Source organism: Gymnoscopelus braueri (assembly GCF_963280865.1).
Source record: "Gymnoscopelus braueri genome assembly, chromosome: 9".
Taxonomy (NCBI): domain Eukaryota; kingdom Metazoa; phylum Chordata; class Actinopteri; order Myctophiformes; family Myctophidae; genus Gymnoscopelus; species Gymnoscopelus braueri.
In genome coordinates this window covers 12,441,054-12,459,521 of record NC_137610.1, presented here as the reverse complement: position 1 = coordinate 12,459,521, position 18,468 = coordinate 12,441,054, and the positions used below count along the sequence as shown (strand labels likewise).

At 43.2% G+C, this 18,468-nt stretch overlaps 2 protein-coding genes across 2 annotated transcripts in view; one reads left to right on the top strand and one right to left on the bottom strand.

The window, feature by feature from the left end:
• shank3a (SH3 and multiple ankyrin repeat domains 3a) overlaps window positions 1-18,468 on the top strand; it is a gene marked incomplete at both ends in the record, with an annotated part of 292,264 nt that overhangs the window by 111,969 nt on the left and 161,827 nt on the right. The window contains 3 exons of the mRNA XM_080438621.1: window positions 4,144-4,252; window positions 5,949-6,100; window positions 10,957-11,124. Coding sequence (XP_080294747.1) covers window positions 4,144-4,252; window positions 5,949-6,100; window positions 10,957-11,124 — 429 coding nt within the window. The remainder of the gene's footprint in view (window positions 1-4,143; window positions 4,253-5,948; window positions 6,101-10,956; window positions 11,125-18,468) is intronic.
• LOC308092614 (uncharacterized protein) overlaps window positions 1-18,468 on the bottom strand; it is a 297,349-nt gene that overhangs the window by 273,495 nt on the left and 5,386 nt on the right. The window lies entirely within an intron of this gene.

Sequence of the window (18,468 nt, the reverse complement as noted above, 5' to 3'; positions counted from 1 at the left end):
AGAGAATGTGTGTGCATGTTTCTCTGTGTGTGTGCGTGCGTGCGTGCAGGCAATTTCTGTGTGCGCATGTGTGTGTGTGTGTTTGTGTGTGTGTGTGTGTGTGTGTGTGTGTGTGTGTGTGTGTGTGTGTGTGTGTGTGTGTGATATCGATTTCTGTGTAGTGTGTGTGTGATATCGATTTCTGTGTAATTAGATTTTCCTCATGAACTCCTGGTGTTTACCACAGCTGCCAACTGGGACAGTTGAGCACAAATGAAAGCTGGTTATGCGTAGCTTACATGCTAAATAGTAAACTTCCTTGCATTGCCTGTGTACCGTTCCAACTCCGTATGGAGCCTGTCAACTCAGTGCACGCAATGGGTAATTAATAATTAGACCTACTTCATCCCATAGGGAAATTCAGTTTTAAGGTTCACCTGCCCACAGAGGAGCGCGGGGGGAGGAGCGGTTAGGGATCAGTGTCTTGCTCAGGTACACCTCGGCACATTTCCGGGGGCGGGAATCAAACCTTGGACCTTTTGCCTCCCAGGAGGGCTCTCTACCCTATGGCCGCCCCAATTATTGTATTTCACAGTAAACAAATACATTGACGAAGACATTTGTTAGTGTTTCCATTAGGTTTACTGCTTTTTTGGGTATGGAGGCACAAGTCTTACAGATCATATTTGGTCGTATCTGATGCACTCTATTACTCTATTTCACAACATTATACTTTCATTTACATTTCATTATAGTTTTTATAGTTTTTTTTATAGTATCGCTAAGGAAACAAATTACATGCAGGGCAACTGTGAATCCTCAAATCAATGGCACATGCTACTTATTGTTTTTATATACCAAACAGCATCCCAGAAGTTAGAATTCCACTAAGCTTCTACTCGGTTAAGCGGTGTTGGTCCCGGAGGTTCTCTTGTTCCTGCCAAGTGAGAGAAGTTGTGAGAGAAAGCCAGATGATCGAGCGCTCACAGTGACATTATGATGTCAGAGCGTCTTATGCCAGCCAAAGTTATGTTGATATTGCCAGGATATATAATATTTTTTCACAATTATCTGGCTAAATATCTAATCGTGCTGTGAAATACAATTTGACCATTTAACTCCTAAACTTTGTTACCAAAAACATGCTTTAACTCATGTCATCTAAGCCTACATCAACACATTCTATTGTTCCTATAACACTACAAGCAATATTATAACTTGTGCCGTATATAGCCCCCTATATGGCTGTTGTAGGCCAAACACAGCATATTAGAACTCGTACAGACAGCTGCTAAATACACAGAATATGACCATTACGCACACGCACACACACACACACACACACACACACACACACACACACACACACACACACACACACACACACACACACACACACACTCGAATGACAGGGGCGAAAACATAATCTCTACCCCTGGCCTTCGGCTTGGCAGAGATAATTTGATGAGTTGAAACTGTTGCTAAATCCGCTTCAGCTTGACGGTTATGGTTAGACACAAAACTTAAGTTGATGTAATCATATCTCTTTGGCACCAGTTCAGTGTTCGCTGCAGCATTTTGCTGGAGATATGACAGGCAGTAGTGAGAAGAGATAAAAGAGCTAGTAGAGGCCTGGACCGCTGGCGTGGCGGAACCTAGACTCAGTGTAGCCTGATAGCGTGTCGCGGGTTCAATTCCCGGCCTTTGCTGCATGTCACTCCCCATCTCTCTCCCCCTTTCCTGTCAGCCTGCTGTCCTATCAATAAAAGCATGTATTTTTTTAAATAAAAAAGAGCTAGTAGAGATTAAAGTATGGCTATTCCCCCCCCCCCCCCACACTGCCAAAGGATAAAATCTGTTTAATTTTCTATCAGGAAGAGTATGTAATCTAATGTTCTCCCCTCTTAAAACTTAAATATCATGCACCAGAATAGCTTGTGCTAAATTATTGGTCACTCAGAAAGAAGACTATTATTATGCGTTTACATTGTAGTAATTATGTCTTTATTCCTGCCGCAAGGCTGCCCAGTGCATGGTCCCTGGAACCTGATAGTGGAAATGAATCGCTAATAGAGAGTAAATCATTCTTCTGACTGCTGTCATCTAAGCAGTTATCTAGGTATTATGGTAACACTGTGTGTGTGTGTGTGTGTGTGTGTGTGTGTGTGTGTGTGTGTGTGTGTGTGTGTGTGTGTGTGTGTGTGTGTGTGTGTGTGTGTGTGTGTGTGTGTGTGTGTGTGTGTGTGTGTGCGTGTGTGTGCGCGCGCGCAGAGCTGCGCGCGCACACACACACACACACACACACACACACACACACACACACACACACACACACACACACACACTTACAACGCACTAACCCACCCACCACCTCGATGGCCTTCCCACTCACACGTCGCTGCCTGAGCGCTCTTTGTATCCCATCACCATAACAACTGCCTCGCAGATCATGTGGGTAAAGAAAAAAAAGGGAAAAGAGCCAGAGCCAGAGTGGATTCCTCTCGCTCAGTTTTACTTGGAGATGCTGGAGGGCTGTAGTGGAGGTGGGCATCTCCTCGGCTCGCATCGTGTCCAGGTGGCGGTGTGTGAGCGAGAGGAGGGTGGCTGCGGCTACAGGAGAGAGAGAGAGGGACAGAGAGACACCCAGTTGGTGATGGCTTTGTGTGATAAAGAAGGGAGGGAAAGGCGTGAAGTGGAGAACGTGAGTTTTTTTGGAGCGGGGGGACGTAGATAAAACGCATCGTTGCACATGGTGAGTGTGACAAACGGCTGTCCAGCCCAGTTTCTGCTGTTATGTATGTGTGTAAGTTTGTTTCAGCGCATGCCATGTGTAAACTAATCATGTATTGTGCGAAATAGACTGTGGTGGTGTGAGCATGCATGCGCGTGCATGTCTGAATGCTTTGGCACCTGTTATGTAAGGAGAGAGGCAGAGGAACCTTGAGAGATTGGCAATAGTAACAAAAGCTCTTTCCCAGGATGACAGCTCATTTAGGCTATTGCGCATGCGATATTGCTAGACAATATCACCTCATTTTGAGCTAAATACATATACAGTATGTCAGAGCTATGGCAGAACTTGGTAAACAATGGCTGCTATTAGTATTTCTTTAGATATTAATGGAGCCTATTTCAATATGATCTGATAGTCTGTCAGTGTCGATTGTAATCTCATGAGATGATGTACTGTAAAGCCATCTAGCAGTCATTTCCACACAATCTATTGTCTTTGGTGGGATGTCTCAGCGAGTCCCAGGTGTAGCATCGACCTGATGTTTCCTAGCTACAGGCTATAGAATAATATGTATTAGATTATATAGTTGTTCCAGTCCTCTGTATTCCTTTTCCAATCTGCACTCAGCAGACTTGCCCCTAACAGCAGAGATGATGAATATTTGCAATCATCAGTCACTGAGGAAATGCCTTAAGCGGGTTACCATGTGCTTGTAGGTGTGTGTGTGTGTGTGTGTATGTGTGCGTGTGTGTGCGTGCGATGGTGTGCCTTACATGGGCTCTCATGCATGCGCATTTGTGCGTGTGGGCGTGTTTGTTTTATAAATTAGCTCACCCACATCAATGGTATGGACTCTGAGCAAGACTCCCGGGCAGCCCGTCCATTACTACCTTTGTTGCAATTCACATTCACAGCAGCTTCAGCATACTGTAGAATTTCTTGCCTCAGCTTATGCACAGGAATAGTGTGGATGTCCACAGCTTGTTGCATTTGCCCTGGATATTTTTGTTCACACATGTTCCTTTCACATAGATTGACTCACCAGAACACACACACACACACACACACACACACACACACACACACACACACACACACACACACACACACACACACACACACACACACACACACACACACACACACACACACACACACACACACACACATGAAGCGTGCGCATAGAAGCACTTCAGCTTTCATCCCACAACTGCATTATTGAAGACCACCCCCATCCACATGAGACTTGCAGTACATCACCTGATCACAGCCATCTCTGCTTCTCTCTCCCTTTCTCTCTTCCTCTTTCCTCTGCTCCTCATCCTCTCTCTCTCTCTCTCTCTCTCTCTCTCTCTCTCTCTCTCTCTCTCTCTCTCTCTCTCTCTCTCTCTCTCTCTCTCTCTCTCTCTCTCTCTCTCTCTGTCTGTCAGGCAAACTTGAAGAAGTTCATGGAAAATGTTCAGCAGAGGAACATTGAGAAGGTCTCAAAGTTCCTAGAAAGAGGCCTGGACCCCAACTTCCACGACCCAGAGACAGGAGGTGAGGAGCTCAGCTCTATGTTAAACTTTACTCCTGTATCTGTCTATCTGTCTGTCTGTCTGTCTGTCTGTCTGTCTGTCTGTCTGTCTGTCTGTCTGTCTGTCTGTCTGTCTGTCTGTCTGTCTGTCTGTCTGTCTGTCTGTCTGTCTGTCTGTTTGTCTGTCTGTCTGTCTGTCTGTCTGTCTGTCTGTGTCCGTCCGTCCGTCCGCCTGTCTTCTTCTTTATGTCTTCTCTCCATCTCTCTCTCTCTTTTCCTTTGTCTCTTTCCTTGATTCTCTCTGTCTCTCAGAATCTCTCTCTCTCTCTTGTCATTCCGTCTCTCTTTGGCTCCCTCTCTAAATTCAGTTACAGTACACTCATTTTTATTTGCTTTATTGGCATAAAAGTTCGGCACAATATTGCTAATGCAGCAAAGTTATACCCACCCCCCTCCCCCCCCTCTCTCCTCTGCCAAAAGAAAAAAATATATACTGTATATAATGTATGTGGGTCTTCCAGTAATAAGGCTGGGGAAAAAAGTTGGATTACATCCCATGCTAATCCCCTCATTTTTATGCAAAATTATTTGTCCAGCCAACCTCCAGAACCTCCTGGGAAGCGAACCTGTGACCATCTGATTACCCGACGTAGCTCAGTGGGTAGAGAGGCCCTCTACCCACTGAGCTACGACCGCCCCCAAAGTTAACCTGTAGTCTGGAATGAACACAAGAGACACCCCTGCAAGACTCACAGCAATCAATATTTCACACAGGAGGTTGGCAATGTAACATTAAAGGGATCATAAAATACAATTTTTGCCCCACCACATTGTTGAATTTTTAACCACCGCTATTGATGGGTCATAACTGCTCACCTGTTCATTTTCTGGGCCCGCGGGCCCAAGATTGAATCTCTACCCTGAACTTTCCTATTTCCTGTGCCTCTGTTACACCCCCCCAGCCTTACTGTAGCCGTACTGTCACTCTACATCAATAAAGACCATTTTTACACTCGTTACTTTAACCCTATGCACGTACATCCCATACTTAGTTGACCGTATCCCCAAGGGCTTTATACTAGACCCCTTCCTGTTTTCACTCTATACTAAATATCTTCACCGGAAATAGCTGACCTACAAGCTCACGACACGTCCCGTTATGATGCATTGTGAGCTTCTAAATCTTTTTGCAGAATGTTAGCCCCAGAATAGGTATATACTAGGGTTGAAGTGGTTAAAGGTTTCATGACATCAGCTTTCTTTTTCTTTTTTTGGGGGGGTTTTCTGACCTCAATTTGAACTTTGAACATTCATTGGATTTTGTGTGGTCTGGGGTTTTCTGAATAATTAGGCTAGTGCTGTGATTGGCCCGTGGACCTACACATCAATGTCCATTAATCACACCCCTCTCCTCCCCGCCCCTCCCCTCCCTTCTCCTTTGGGGGGGGGGGGAGCAGAGATGATTGACAGGCAAAATCCCTTAACAACGACACCCTGCAGCTAAAAAGGCCTCAGAACACTGAGAAAAAAACTGTCATGGCTCGCTGGAGAGGATTTTCCAGTTAAAACCTTTTAATACACGTTTGAAGGACCATGATAAAGACTTTAATGTTTTGTAAAACCAGCATGTCATGAAACCTTTAACACATGAGGATTTTACTTTGTGAGATGTCGACAGTGATGTTGTGATGGGTTGATGTTTGGTTGTGTGTGCTGTAGAATGTCCTCTGACGCTGGCGTGCCAGCTGGAAGGCTGCGCCGAGCTGGTCAAGGTGCTGAAGAGCGGAGGAGCCCACCTGGACTTCAGGACCAAGGACGGCATCACGGCACTGCACAAGGCTGTACGCACCAAGAACCACACAGCACTCATAGTGAGTTCAATACACACACACACACACACACACACACACACACACACACACACACACACACACACACACACACACACACACACACACACACACACACACACACACGTCTGTTACTTTTTTTTATACATTTTTTTTTATCCCACGATTTTGTAAACCTTTTTTTTCACCCGGTGCCAATTTTCTAAGTGATCCTGGGCGCTACACTCCTCCCACCAGCCTAGGGAGCCCAGGGCCGAGCTCATGCCTCCTTCAATGCATGAGAGCCAACTAACCTTCTTATCACCTGACAGGGGAGAGTTTCCCCGGTAGGACGTAGCGCGTGGAAGGAACACGTTATTCCAACCAGTTCCCTTCCCCTCCATCAGGCTGTCATGGGGGAGGCGGTATAGCGACCAGGATTACTACATGTTTTTGTGAGGGTATTAACTACCCTAGGAGACACGGGGAGAACATGCAAACTCCACACATAGTAGGCCCTTTAGCCAACCCCACCTAGGGTATGGGCGCTGATGACGCGGAGGAGAAGACACGCCCACAGCGTCCCCGGCGGGAATCGAACCCAGGACCTTCTAGCTGAAATATCTGTTTCTCATACACATTTACTATACTTGTGGGGACGTTTGGTCCTCAAAAGTATAGTAATACAAGTACACACACGCACGGCACGCACGTAGACGCACACGGACCACGGTTATTATAGTTAACAAAAACTAACAAAATTACAAAAACTAGAAATGATAAAACATTTTAATGAATTGAAAAAAAATGAAAACGAGGCTTTACAACAAAAAAATAAACAATGACTAACTGTAACGGTATTGTGTGCCACTGCTTACAAAACTAGCTATAATCATAGAGAAAATGGCCTTAGTTTTAGGTTTTGATCATATTTCATACATAGGCCTAATATTTTGGATGGATATGAAATCTTATCTTCCAATATTTTTTGCTATGCCAGTTCTAAGCCCTGTTGTCAAAAATACTTTTTCTTTTACTTCAGACTACAACAGACTGCCAGTCTGTTGTAGTTTGAAGTAGTCTGTCTGATAGTTGTTGTTATGGTGATGGGATGCAAAGAGCACTCATGCACGACATGTGAGTGGGAAGGCCATCGAGGTGGTGGGTGGGTTAGTGCGTGTGTGTGTGTGTGTGTGTGTGTGTGTGTGTGTGTGTGTGTGTGTGTGTGTGTGTGTGTGTGTGTGTGTGTGTGTGTGTGTGTGTGTGTGTGTGTGTGTGTGTGTGTGTGTGTGTGTGTGTGCGTACGTACGTACGTGTGCGTGTGTGCGTGTGTGATCTGTATAATTCCTTACAGTCTGGAGAGCCACCTTAACACTAAAACGACAAAATAATAAAAACTAAACTAAAATAGCAAACCTACTTGAACTGAAAATTTAAATGAAAAGTAGAAATGTTATAAATATAAAGCCTAATGAAAATTACAAAACTATAATCAGCATGACACGCGCACGCACGCACGCACGCACACTCTCTTCCTCTGTCCTTGTTAAAGAGTGTTCATACAGTGCAGAGAGCCTTTGAGCCACTCATGTGACATAAAATAACACGCCCTCTATGAACTCGCATATTCATTGAATTGGCCCCCTCGTGTGTGTCTGGGCTGAGGAGGCTCGTAACCCCGCTGCATGAGCAGATAGATATGAGTCATGTAATGGTCCTCCTGCAGAGACGGAGCTGTTTAACCCATTAAAGACCTGAGGCCGATTCTACAAATGCCTTCTAAATCAGTAGGTCTCACACTGTTTCGTAATTCTAAATTATTCAAGATTTTTCTAACGGTTTCAAGATTTTTCTAAAGCGTAGAAAAATCGCAGATGAGCTTGTATATCTGCTATTTTTGAATGGCTAACGCAAAAATCAAAGATGACACAGATGCTTTCCCGGTTTTAATGGGTTAAATGGGTCCTACTGCGCTGATTTGAACTATTTAGAATTATGGTATGCATCACACACACTATAAGATTCTCTTATAAGATTCTCTTAAACATGCACACACAAAAAGATGTTTCAATAATGGCGCATTACACACTACAGGTGTGTGATGGTGTATGCATTTTTACAAAAAAAAATGTAAACACACATACATACATAATAATAATAATACATTGTATTTGTACTTTTCATTCACAGGGAATCAGAGTGCTACACACTTTAGTTAAAACATATAATAGAAGGTTAATCAAGGTTTAAAAATGTTGCCGAGCAGAAGGCCCGGTCCCCCATGGTGCGTATACCTGGTACTGGGGACCTAGAGGAGAAAGCTGTTCGCAGATCTGAGGGTGCGGGTGGAAGTTTGTGAAGTAGGCTTAATCAGTTTCTGTAGGGAGGTGCATGTCTGTTTATGAATTCATGAGCAATTAGCAGGATGGATGGGTGTTACGTGTTCATGCTTACGGACTCTCATTAGGATCCTAGCAGCGCTGTTCTGGATGTATTGCAGCTTCTGAATACTCTTGCCAGGAATCCCAATGAAGAGTGAGTTGCAGTAGTCGCTCTGGATTAAGAGCGTCTGCTAAATGCCTAAATTGTAAATTGTAGTCCAGTCTTGAGGACTAAACGCATACTGTACATCTAAGATTTACCATTCAGGGAGAGAAACAGAGGTTCCTAATCGTCTTGCAACCATTTATTTTTTATTTTGAACTTGAGTTTGACTGAATGACAAATGTATATGATCTCTCGTTTGATTGCAATTATTATTCTATTTTATTTATTTGGTTTACCTAACTTTTTCCCTTCCCCTCTATACGAGTGTGTGTGTGTGTGTGTGTGTGTGTGTGTGTGTGTGTGTGTGTGTGTGTGTGTGTGTGTGTGTGTGTGTGTGTGTGTGTGTGTGTGTGTGTGTGTGTGTGTGTGCGCGCGCGCGCACTCGTGCATGTGTGCATGCGTGCGCATTTGTGGTCTCTGTAAGTGATGTTTTGTGTATTATAATATATATTATAATAAAACTATAAATAAATAAAACACACAGTTAATTTATCCATTTGTAACTCAGGGAGTGTACAAATATAACCAAATGGACCCGTAAGTATCAATCTGGTTACATCTGTACACTTTCAGTGTTAATCAAAAGTCTTTTGCCCACCTGAATGACATCTTTGTGACAGATGCGTTGGTGGAGTATACACGAATCCACGGAGCGCTGCCCTGCGCGCAGCCATTGCTGCGGTGTCAACGCTCCGCGGACGCGACACCGCAGCAATGGCCGCCTACAGGCAGCTACAGGCAGCGCGCCTGTGGATTCGTCTATACACAGACCAGAGGCTAAACAAACATATGCACATGGGTTGCGTGCAAAATAACAAAATAAAAACCCATAACACATTTATGCTTTGTCAGTACCATATCAGGGAAGAATGCTTATCTAGAAGCTTATACATATTTTGAGCTTTTAGATCTACTCCCAGTGATGCGTTCCAGTCACCTATACGGCCAGTGCTACAAGTTAAGTCCTTCAGTGTTTGTGGCAGTTCACCCTGCCACTGATAATACATATAACAGACTTTAGTAAGGTCCGGTGTTATTGAATTATTCTTTATTATTTAAGTTGCAGAGAATGGTATTTGTTTGATTGTATTGATATATTGTTTGATGGTTGATTGTTTGATTGCATTGACTCCAGTGTAGGGAGCATGCAATCAAGCATGCTCATTCCACCCATGCTGAACCATACCAACTGTGGGTTGGTTTAAAATTGGTAAGGTGGGTACTCTAATATTAATTATTATTATGTGGGTAATTATTTGAGTAATATGTGACACTTTAAAGTGTGGATATGAATTGTAATGTCTGTGGACATTACAATTAACTGGTTAAATTGAGGATTCAATTCAGGATTGGTATGGTCCAATGGGCGGGGCCTAGCCTATATAAGTAGGGGGACCTGCCACTGCTTGGCAGTCAAGGAAGGATTGTTGAGGAGTAGACCCAGGGCCAATATGTCCAGCTGTAAATAGAGTTCTGCTGTGCTTCATTTTTTGTTCATGATTTTCCTGACATGTAAGAAGGTGAATAAAATCCACTTCCATTCTGCAACATCAAGGATTCTGTCTGGAGATTTCTGGCAGTTTTGCTATTTTACCAGTGGTTTCAAACTATGCCTTTCGGCAAACACTATCCTCACTAGGTCAGACTGTGACAGTGTTATTATCGAACAGGAGTTATTCCCAATAATCACTGAACCATTGGGAGGAAATAGTTGCCATTGGACAGTTAGGAATAAAGTGGGCCTTTTCACAAGCAAGGTACCGTAGGCCTCCCGAGTGCATCCACCTATTCCAGGACCAGAAGAACCAGCGGCTCTAGAATTATAGATCAAAACCATACAGCCAATCAGCATGGAGATGGGTGTGGCCTGGTTAGAACTCAGGGGAAGGTGTCCATACAATGACATCCCTCAGATCCCCTATTTTTGACAGGCACCCTAATTGGTCCTAATTCTTCTATGGGTCAGGAAGTACTGCTAATGGCTCAAAGCATCAATGGGAAATGAATGAATTATCTCAAAGGTTTATGGGAAAACACATAAAAACCTTAATTACTCCTCAACGATTAAAGATATCTCAATACTTTTTTCACCAATGGGTTCCTTTAACCTTCCTTTTCAATATCCAATATTAATCTCAACCTCATAAAAGACCATACTAAAGATAATATATTGGCTTAATTGGCACTCATTTGCATATGCTCGCTAAAACACTTGGGTAATTTCAGGATTCCAAACTTTAAACCGGTATAACTCCTAAACGAAGAAAGATATCAACTTATCTTTTTCCCTGGCGGATACAGAATTCATGCTTCTTTCATCCCCAATAATAAAAAAAATATGTATTACACAGACCTTGTTGGACCTGGGTGCGTCACCTGACTACAAGGACAGCCGGGGTCTGACACCCCTCTACCACAGCTCCATGGTGGGAGGAGACCCCTACTGCTGTGAACTGCTGCTACACGACCAAGCTCAGGTTGGCTGTGTGGACGAGAACGGCTGGCAGGAGATCCATCAGGTCAGTCTCTCGCTCTGTCTTTGTCTCTGTCTCTCTCTCTATCTCATACACACACACACACAGTCACACACACACTCCTGCTCAGACACTCAGGCAAAAGTGAAGATGTGTCTTAACTCCTTATGTCGATTTGATTTGATTTGAAACACTCAAGAGTTAAATTGACACAAAGTATTTTACCGTGTAGCACTAACCTTTCAATAAGCTTAGAACAGTGTCCAGTATTGGCCTTATGGTTGTTGTTGGATCTTTGACTCCTCCCCCATGCCACAAGGCTGTATGTAGTAAGGTCCTGAGTCATAGAGAGTTATGACTCTGCTATAGACTTCCATTGTAAACAACAAATATTCATATATAATATAACACAACCAACTTATAGTTGATTTGGAATTTGTTTTGATGTGCTCAGGATAACAACAAGGTGAATGCTTACTACTGTATGTAGTTCCAGCATGGAACCTCATTCCAGGTCTCATGACTTAACGTAAGACCTGGAGGCGCGGCCAATGCTGTTTGGCCACTCAAAAGACCAAAACAGCATTGGCTACGCCTCCAGGTTTTAAGTTAAGTCAAGACCTGATACTTAAAGAGGTGGTGCCATGGTTTTGCACTTTTTCTGTTTTTCATGTGCCTATAAGGTTGATAGAACTTCATTAAGCACCCTGGTGGTGTTTTTATGGTGTTTTATGTCTTCTCTGACTATTTTGAGTTTCTACCTGGAGGCTGAAACCTTGAGGGTCAAACGTGCCAATAGAGAAACAGCGCTTTAGTGACATAGTAAAAACATACCCTCCCCCTCATTATCATAACACAACAGGTGTGGGCATGAGGAGGAGGAGGGACTAGGACAGGTGGGTGGTGCTAAGGTGGTGGAGGAGGTGCTAAGGTGAGAACCAGGTATACTTAATGAACTGGAGGCGTGTCCACATAAAAACATAATTTTAACAATTTCTGTACACTTTTTTGAAAAAAATCTACCTCCTAGTATAACCATAATACCTGATGATTATGTTTTAGGGGGGGAAAAAAATCACTGAAAATCACGGCACCCCGTCTTTAAGACGTAAAATAGGGCCCTCAGTGTATATGAAATACACTATACATGAACCACGTGATCGCAGCGCGGCAAGATCAGAGAGTGGTGTAACTCTCTCTTTCAATGGGTCTGGCGTTGTTCTTCTCATATAAATGGAAAATATATACAGTATGCCAAATAGAGAAGTACGTACCAATAGAGGCGATGACTTCATAGTACTTGAGAGTTCAACGCCATGCTGATACTGTACGTACAGTACAGCACGTGTGTGCTACTGTTGGCTGTTGGCTGCTGCTGTACTTTATCACAGCCAAGTGCCCAAGGCTCCAAGTAGAAGTGCCTGTCTGTGTTTGGTGTGGAAATGCTCCTGACATAAGGAGAGCAAACGCAGCATAATGTGTGCATTTCATACACACACGGCCCGAGGCACGGCCCGCACTGTAAACGTAATGGAGGCTACCGCTGTTTTTGTGTGTGTCATGGCTTTTTAGGCTGTGTTTGAGTAGTTGTGTGTGTGTGTGTGTGTGTGTGTGTGTGTGTGTGTGTGTGTGTGTGTGTGTGTGTGTGTGTGTGTGTGTGTGTGTGTGTGTGTGTGTGTGTGTGTGTGTGTGTGTGTGTGTGTGTGCGCGTGTGCGCGTGTGAGTCTAAAGTGCTGGTAAGTGGAACCGAAGAGACAACAGTGGGAGTAATCACTTCTGCAGCTGAAACTGAGTGTGAAGGAGTGAGGACCAGAATGGCTCATGAGTGGTGACATTTTGATTAGGATGATGCGGGAGTGAGAAGGATACTGTATGTGATTGGTTGGTCCTGTAAAGCTGACTTAGGGCAATCAACAAAAACATGGACAGTGCCTGCATAATGTTCTGTGGCACCACTTTTTTGTTGTTTTTGCCTTCCTTTATTATTTAACGACTTAAAGCCTATATACTTCGTTGACTGGGTCCCTTAGGGATCTATACTTGGTTCACTCCTTCATTCATTCAACACCAAATCTCTTCACCAAAAATAACCGATTTACAAGCTCACAATCACAACACGTCTCAATGTGACACAATGTGAGCATGTAGATCGAGAGATTTTCACCAGAATAAGGATGCTAGGTGATTCTGCTCTTGCCTCTGCAGTGGTTCCCTGAACCTACTGTATCTGTCAGTTCTCATTCATTCTCTTCAGGTCAAATTAAATGTAATGTGTTCAATAAAAACTCAGCTACAAAATAACTATCTGTGACCAGCAGAGCACTTTTAATTCACACTGAGGAAACCGAGAAAGAGAAGAGAACTACCATCACATATGAAAGTGCTTGAACTTGAACCACTCGGTACAGATAGTGCAGATAGTGCAGTAAAACCCATAGTGTAGTCCTTAAGGTTGTCATTCACAAATGTTGCTGCTGTGTTCACACATTGTTTTCTTTCTCCCAGGCATGGGAGTTTTTTGTCATTGGTCATTGTTTTCAAACTCTCTTTGGGTTTTTTATAATCTGTGGGAAGTATGTGTGTCTGATGTCTTGCTATAGTGGGCAGGTGGTGTGAAAGTGTAGCTCTGATTCCACCACATTTTGTGTGCTGTGGGTGCATAGTCTGTCTTCCCTTGGGAGCCAGGTCTGTCTGTGGCAGCCTTTCTCTATTGCAAGGCTGTGTTCATTGAGTCTGTTCCTAGATTTCCTTAGTTGTGGGTCAGTCACAGTGCTCAGGTATTCTGCCACTGTGTATTCTCTATTTAAGGCCAAATAGCATTCCATTTTACTTTGGTTTTGGGTTGACTCTTTTCAGTATGTCAGGTAGCTTTCTTTTTGTTTTCTTATAATCTGGTTAGGTCTAGTGGGTTTTCTGTCTGGTAGCTGTGCTTGTGTTTGAGCAGTCCCTGAGCCAGCTGACTAAGGGGGGGTGTCCCTCTAGGTTTTCTCTATGGGGCTCGGAGGGCTTTATTATGGAGCGTGTCTGGGTGGCTTTCTTTTCGGTGGTTATACAATTTTAATGCTCTCTTCTTAACTTTGATAATGAGTGTGGGTATCGTCCTAATTCTTCTGCTTTTTCGTTGGGTGTGGAGAGTTCTGCGTGCAGAGCCTCCGTTAGGTGTTTGTCCCATTTCTCAAGTTCTTGGTGGGCAAGGGGACCCCAGATTTCGCAACCATAGAGGGAGATTGGTTCTATAACGGAGTCTAATATCTTGAACCAGATTTTAATTGGGATGTCTAGCTTGTCGATCCTCATGTGATGCTATAACAGGTCACATCACAGCCCCTGGGTATGCAACCTGGCCTGGCGTGGATCTGTGCTCCGAGGAGTGCACTTTTCTAGTTTTATTTGGGTTTGGATGGAAACATAGTGACCCTTCTCTGCTACTTTACACAATGGGACTTGCTAGGGGAGTAGGGGCCTCATCAGAGGTACAAACTATGTATAGATGAACAGAGAGAAACAGAGTCTTGGTGTTTTGATTATTTTTATTATTTTATTTAACCTACTGTATCCACTCCTGCTTGACCTTTTCAGTGTACCAGCGCTGCAGATAAAAGCACGTCTCAGGTCTTGTCCCCAGGCACTGGTATAGCTATCATTTTAGAACCTGGTCATGGTTTAGTGGAGTGAGAGAATAAAATCCAAGCAAGTACATGTGAAATGCACTCTGCCAGGCCTACGCACTTTCCCTGCATTTCTATCCTCCTTCTCTCTCTTTCTCTCTCTTTCTCTCTCTCTCTCTGTTCCCTTTCCCTTGCCCCAGGTCCTCTCCAGCATTAGTATTCTAGTGGTAGGTATTGTGTATAATGGGATACTCTGTAGAAGGTCTGATAACCAACAGTCCCTGCATCATTTGTGCACTGTCTCGCTGCTGTCACATATTCTTAGCCAGAGAGAACCGCGGAGAGAAAGAACAATTACCAGAGAGAGTCTCTGTGCTTGTTTGTCATTGACACGCAGGACAGAATCCGGGGTAGAGGGATGGACGGAGAGAGGGAGAGAGAGAGAGGAGATGGAGATAATACAAAATAGTCTATTGTGCCCAGCAAAACAAAGAAGCTGCAGAAAGTCATCTCATGCCAAAATAACTTTAAATCACAGGCTCATTCATATGCATCCTTAGATATGCAATGAAAATGAAGCTGTTGTTTTTTCTCCTTGGACATAGCTATTTACAGGACGCAGGAGACAGTAAACCTCTAACATGAGTATGCGCTATGCAAGGGAACAACCTTTATGGATCTCCTTCTAAAGCTTTGCAGACCCACTGCTTTGTTTCTAGTGGCGACTGGGAATTTTAAGTTTTTGGACATCTAGTGGATCCAACTAAACACTTGACAGTGGGGTTGTTTACTCAACTGATAGAAGTCAAGTCTTCATTTAACGTTGAGATTGTACAAATGTAAGCTCCATTTGGTTACATTTTACATAGCCTTTGCGCATTTTAATTTGGAGGAATATTATAAATTACTTGTGGCTTTGCTACACACAGTATTGCATACTGAATAGTTGTGCATGTGTCTGTGTTGTGGTGATGAAGTGGTGCCCTCATGAACATCAGTTCTCACTGTCATTCACAAACAGCAGTGATGAATCAACAAGTTTTGAATCAGTATTTGCTGAAATAAAAATAAAAATATAGCTGCAAGCAGTGATAAGCGGGGCCAGGGAATGCAGAAAGCAAAAAGAAAGAAGCAATGATAAGTAATATGCACAATAAGCCATAGAAACATAGAAGAATGAACTTGAGAGAAAGAAGACCATGCAATTAACAAATGAGCATTTTAAACCCTCACTAACCCTAACCTCAGTAAAACAACGCCTAAGCCTATCCTCAAGATACACTATGTGTAAACCCAAGAATGCCAAATCATGATCACCTTAATACATTGTCGCGGACAGGGATCGAACCAGCGATCTACGGACTCCGAGGTTGCCTCTCTTCTCATTGAGCTAGATATATGGCCTCCCTGGTAGTGTCTGTTGATATTTATAAGTATTTCCATCCATTATGAACCAAGCCTCTGTGTCCCGAACTACTCTAGATCACTGGTTCACAAACCATTTACCAATAAAGGCATTTTTGTGTCTCCTCGGAACAAAAACTAGTGAAAGTAGCCGATCTACAAGCTCACAAAACGTTGCTATCTGAAAAGTTGTGAGATTGTAGATCGGCTATTTTCACAATGAAGTTTGTCATACATTGCAAAAACATACTCTCTCCAAGAAGCATTTCATGATACCTTTAACAGTTGCACATGCATTAATTGATACAGTCATGTTTTGTGCGATACAATTGAAAAGTAGCCAGCAAGAGGTGAGGCTTGAACCGGCGACCCTGTAGAGGCTGATGCTGAAGCAAGACGCCATTGGACCAACAGACCAGAACCAGTGAAAAAAGAATTCACACTAACACTAACACTAAGATCACTCGTTCACAAACCATTTACCAATAGAGAAATTGTATGTCTCCTCGAAACCGAAACCAGTGAAAGCAGCCGATCTACAAGCTCACAAAATGTTGCTATCTGAAAAGTTGTGAGATTGTAGATCGGCTATTTTCACAATGAAGTACGTCATACATTGAAAAAACATACTCTCAAATAAGCATTTCATGTTATCTTTACCGTTTGCACATGTATTCATTGATACAGTCATGTTTTTTGCAATTCAACTAAAATGAGTCTGCATCAAGTGAGGCTTCAACCCGCAACCTTGCGGTCGTGAGGCACTCGCTTAACACATCGACCGCCAGAGGTTAATCTCATAATGTACTCACCAGTGCCAAGGTGTTTTTGTTGTTTTTTTGTTTTTTTCATGTCGCCATAGATCTTGTTAAAATCCTTAAGATTGAGCTCTACACGGTCTGTTTACATCCGCGAGATCTCCCTGTATCTCCCAGTGAAGATCGCGTGTCAAACGGGGTATCCATGTTGTAGTTAGAGCGGATTACGTTAAACAGTGAAATGCGAGGAGAAAAAACTACAGGAAGAGAATTGAGTTTCAGTTTTGTCTGTAGAATGGGAGCGGGCGTGATCGTCAAAACCGGATCCCAAATAATTCTATTTCCGGTCATGAAACCGGAAACGGAAGTGGATCAAAAAAATTCCGAAAGTGCACCCGGACCGCGCATGCGCGAAAAGACCGCAGCCCGTAGGGCTACGGTCTCGGCGCTTAACAGTTGGATTTAACGGACCGTAGGACTACGTTCTTGGCGGTTAATGTGTTAAGGGAGAAGCCATTGGACCAACAGACAAGACCTGTGAAAAAAGAGATCACACAGATGATACAGTTTCACGCAAATAGCTGAAAAATCCTGGGTTTAAGTGTTTTTCAAACTGCTCAAAATTGCGTACAATCTAAGGGCGGAGCTTACTGGTCAACTTGATAGATGTGTTCCTCATGAGTCAAGGCACATGTGTAAGCAGGTTTAATAGCTGTCGGCCAAACGAGGCATGACTTTTGCCTGTTTAAAGTTTGCATTTTCAAAAAATCGCTATAGCGCCCCCCTTTGACCAATTGGAGTAAGATTGGTTTCAGTGATATTTGGAATGACCCTCAACATTACCGCAGTTTCAAAGAAATGTGAGTCTGCATGTATGTGTTAGGGGCAGATGAATAATTGTCATAAAACTGCAATATTCATTGGCTCATTAAAGCTTCATTTTTTCACTTATGGAAAATCTGCTGCATCAATTTGTCAGCATAGGTCTAAAGTTCATGTGTAAAATGTTTCGTGCAGATTACTCAAAAATCCCAGGAGGAGCAGTTTTTCATATAATTCAAAATGGTGGGAGATCTAAAGGTCAGAGGTCAAAAGTCAGAGTGTGAAAGTTGTTCATCATGAGTAGACGCATACTGTATGTGTATTGAAGTTTCATGGCTGTAGGTCAAACTGGGCATGAGTTGTACCTGTTCAAAGTTGGCATTTTCAATTGAGTGCTATAGCGCCACCTTTTGACGAGAGATTGTGAGATTTTTTTCTTGATAGTTTTTCATGACCATCTATCATATGGCCGAGTTTCGTAAAAAGCGTATGCACGGTTCAGCCAGAACTGCGAAAAGTGGCAGAAGTGACAGAATAATGCCAAAATCAAAACGGAGCCATGCTGGCAGCCTGGCCCCGTAATAAAAAAAATAAAACAGCTGATGTTTTTTTTTATTATCCAAGCTACCAGCTACCAGTAGGGGTCAGTAGATTGCATTCCTAACCTAAGAGTGGCGGGATGAAATAAGTCACATTTTGAAAACATCTTTCTTTAAGGGTAAAAGGGTACTTTTAATGGTAATGAATTAACAACAAAACAGGAGAAAGGGGACGTCACGCGATATGTAGACAAACAG